A 3913-nucleotide genomic window follows, 5' to 3' on the forward strand; every position below is an offset into this window, starting at 1 on the left:
AAAACAGAAAAAAAGGTATATATGGGGGAAAAAAAAAAGACTGCATAAAAAATATAAAGTACATCAACAACTTCCGTAGGTGCTATAAATGGACCTCTGTTAGAGGCTATTGGCTTCCAGTTTTGGAGAATGGCTGAGGCTGATTGTTGTTGCTCATGAATGTGCATTAGATGGTAAGTAATGCTAGTCTTTGTGTGCTTAAAGTAATGAGTATCAATTTTTATATTTCTTATATAATTATTTATAACTGACTGAAAATTTTCAGGTTTGTGATTGGTAAATAATGTGAGAGAGAATATAAAACATAAGTACTTAAATAATTTGTGATTTATAAATTTTAATAAATTCCTAGCTCAAAATTAAGCAAACTTTTATGTAACAATTATAAATAATAAATATTAGGAATGTAATACAATTCTTTAAAAACATTTTTATAATAGCTAAAACAATTTCATTTTGAGAGACCATTTTATATGACTTAGAAGATAACAGTTTTGTAATGAGTATCATTAGCTAGATACCTATTAGCCTCTGGACTTTTATTCTTATTCAATATGACATCTAAAATTGTAATATGCTATTGAAAGATATGTGGAATAGATGAGGCCCATGCTTTTATTACAATGCTCTAGATAATCTTAGTCAATCTTAACAATATAATCTAGGATGCATCAAACAGATACCTATATAACAAAAAATGTATTTCATTTCAAAGTGAATTAATCATTAGACAAGCAGAGCCAGAGGCAAAAATGAGAAATGTGCTAAAAGTATTTAATAATATCTTATAAAATCAACTAAAGACTAATATATATATTAAGTGTCTTACCAGCTAGAGATTCCTCATATTTAAGAATGTGCTCAACTAGGTTATCAACAAGTTGAGTACAAGCTTTCTTCACAGGTTTATATGAGGAATCCTCTTCGGACTTCAACAACTATATATGTATATATACAAAAAAAGATCCAGGTATAATTATTCATTAGGCAATAATAATAATATCAACACATTAAACACGTCCATAAGTAATATACTTTTCAATTTGTCCTTAACAATTTAATACTCAATGAGCAAATTAATAAAGCAAAAACATATATGTTTAAAAATATCTTATAAACCAGTAATTTACCAATACTTCCAAACAATTTTACTATGAAGTACTTAAACTGCTGTGTAAGACCTAAGTTTAAGATGTGGAAGATGCAAAAAAGGTGACCTTCCCTTTCTCCCTATTCACATAATACAAGTTGAATTATTTTAAGGAATTAATAATTGTAACTGCATCTGAATTGCACCTTAAAAGGCAATTATAAAACATAAGGGTAGATTTCTTTACTGCATTATCCTTTGCAAAATCACAAACAATGCTAGAAAAGTGTTATGAATAATGAGATGAGGACAGAGATCATTCCAAATACAGCTAGAAAGTAAAACCAATCTAATCTTTCATAATCAAAGGTCAACAGAAAAGTCGTAAGGTATATCTGTTTTGCTAAGAAAAACTAGCTAATATAATTCTGGGGATACTGAAGGAATCTAAAGGTGTATTTGATTTCTGTGAAGAGTTCCACTGCTATTAAATATTACTTTCTCTGCAATAATGAAAATGTTCTATATCCTTGCTATCCAATATGGTTCCCAAGAGTCACATGCAGCTATTAAGCACTTGGCAATGTACCTACTGTGACTGAGGAATTAAAATTAAATAAAATAATAATTGAAATTAACATAGAAAAAAATGCATGTGGCTTATATTGGGCAGCACAAGTTTAAACTTTCCCTGAAAGATACATAAATGATTAAAACAACTGACAGCAACCAGAATAACGTAACACACACACTGTCCCTTTTCCTCCAATTTGAAGAAAGCAGACAGCTTCGATGTACTTAGTTTCAACTCTGAACCACAAATTCTTCCTGCCTCACTCTATAACTAATTTCCTTAATGCAGCTATTAATATCATATTCTAGTTTGATCTTTTCTGAGACAGGGTCTCAGTCTTACCCATGCTGGAGTGCAGCGGCACAATTAAAGCTCACTGCAGTCTTGACCTCCCCAGCTCAACCTCCCACACAGCTGGGAACCACAGGCATGCACCATCATGCTTGGCTTATTTTTGTACAGTTTGTAGAGATGAGGTTCTCCATGTTGCCCACGCTAGTCTTGAACTCTTGGGCTCAAGCAATCCACCTGCCTCAGTCTCCCAAAGTGCTGGGATTATAGGCATGTGCCACCACGCCCAGCCTAGCTTAGCCTTCTTTTAGACAGAATTAGAAAACTACCCTCTCTCATCCTAGGTTATTCTTTTTCACTTCCAAGGCTTCAGGTACACACAAAATAATTAATCATAAGTTTTGATTCATGACACACCATTGCCACTCATATATGCCCTTTTAATTTGCTAATAAATAATGGCGTACTATGAATCTAAATCAAGAAGACTATTTTTAATATCTTAAATCTCCCAAAGTGCTTCTTCCCTTATTCCATCTTCCTGTTTCACACTTAAGGTAACCACTATCAGAAAATTTACCATCTCCTTGCTTAAAAAAAGGTCTAAGCTGTATGCTATTTATAGCTTTCTTTGATTTCCCACTTTCTAAAAGGTAGTATACTTGATGTAGTCTTCTGAGACTTACTTTTTTCACTTAGCATTATGCCACTATGACATAGGTTGTTGCATATAGCTGTATTTTACTGATTTTCATTGCTGTACAATAGCCCACCACGTGCCTATACCTTAATTTGTTTATCTGCTCTTTTGTAGATAGGTTAATCCCAATTTTAGTACAATGAGCATTTTTGTATATGCATCTCCTGATGCAAATATGCAAGATTCTTTTGCGTATATATACTTGAAGTTGAACTGCTGGGTCACTGGATATACGCATGTTGAACGTCACAAGATAATGCTTTTAAGTGATAATTTTATGAAATCATTGTTTTTCAAAGTGGCTGTAATATTTTCTCAACTATTATATGCATTAAGAGATGCTATCTGATCTCTCTTTTCCATCACTTGTGACTGACTTCTCCATTTTTTTCAATAAAATGGTATAAAATGTGGTCTTGATTTGTATTTCTTACTTTACTAGTGGGTTTGAACACAGTATAGGCCCTATATGCTATTTTTGTCCATGAAACGCCTATTAATAAACTTTACCTATTTTTCTACTGGAACTCTTGACTTATACTGGTTTTGTAAGATAGGAGTTCTTATGTATTTATTCTCAGTATTAATTGTTTGTTGGTTATATATGTGCCAAGTATCTTCTCCATTTTATGACTTGTGTTTTCATTTTCTTCAATCTTTTAAGGGTAATGGTTTTTGCGACTTGTTTAAGACATCCTTTCCTACCCAAAGATCAAAAAGATATTCAGCTTGGACATGGTGGTGCATGCTTGTAGTCTCAGCTACTGAAGAGGCTGAGGCAGGAGGATCACTTGAGCCTAGGAGTTTGGGTCCAGCCTGGGCAACACAGCAAGACCACATGATTAAAATACTTTTATATATATTAAATATTATAATTATATATTTTAATATATAAACTATATTTAATATAAATATATATAATTTATACATATTATATGTTTATATTTATATATATAAAATATATATGTGTGTGTGTGTGTGTGTGTGTGTGTGTGTGTATATATACACATTTTTTCTCCTATATTTTCTTCTAAAAGTTTTAAAGTGGCCGGGCATGGTAGGTCACACCTGTAATCCCAGCACTTTGAGAAGCTGAGGCGGACAGATGACGAGGTCAGGAGATTGAGACCATCATAGCTAACAAAGTGAAACCCTGTCTCTTCCCAAAATACAAAAAATTAGCCAGGCATGGTGGCACGTACTTGTAGTCCCAGCCACTGAACTCCAGCCTGGCAACAAAGCAAGACTCCATCTCAAA

General features: G+C 32.9%; 1 protein-coding gene across 2 annotated transcripts in view; it reads right to left on the reverse strand.

Moving 5' to 3' along the window:
* NIPBL (NIPBL cohesin loading factor) overlaps positions 1-3913 on the reverse strand; it is a 191681-nt gene that overhangs the window by 28215 nt on the left and 159553 nt on the right. For both annotated transcript variants that reach the window (XM_017548241.2, XM_017548242.2), the window contains exon 33: positions 830-938. In XM_017548241.2, coding sequence (XP_017403730.1) covers positions 830-938 — 109 coding nt within the window. The remainder of the gene's footprint in view (positions 1-829; positions 939-3913) is intronic.

Source organism: Cebus imitator, unplaced genomic scaffold (genome assembly GCF_001604975.1).
Source record: "Cebus imitator isolate Cc_AM_T3 unplaced genomic scaffold, Cebus_imitator-1.0 Scaffold205, whole genome shotgun sequence".
Classification (NCBI taxonomy): domain Eukaryota; kingdom Metazoa; phylum Chordata; class Mammalia; order Primates; family Cebidae; genus Cebus; species Cebus imitator.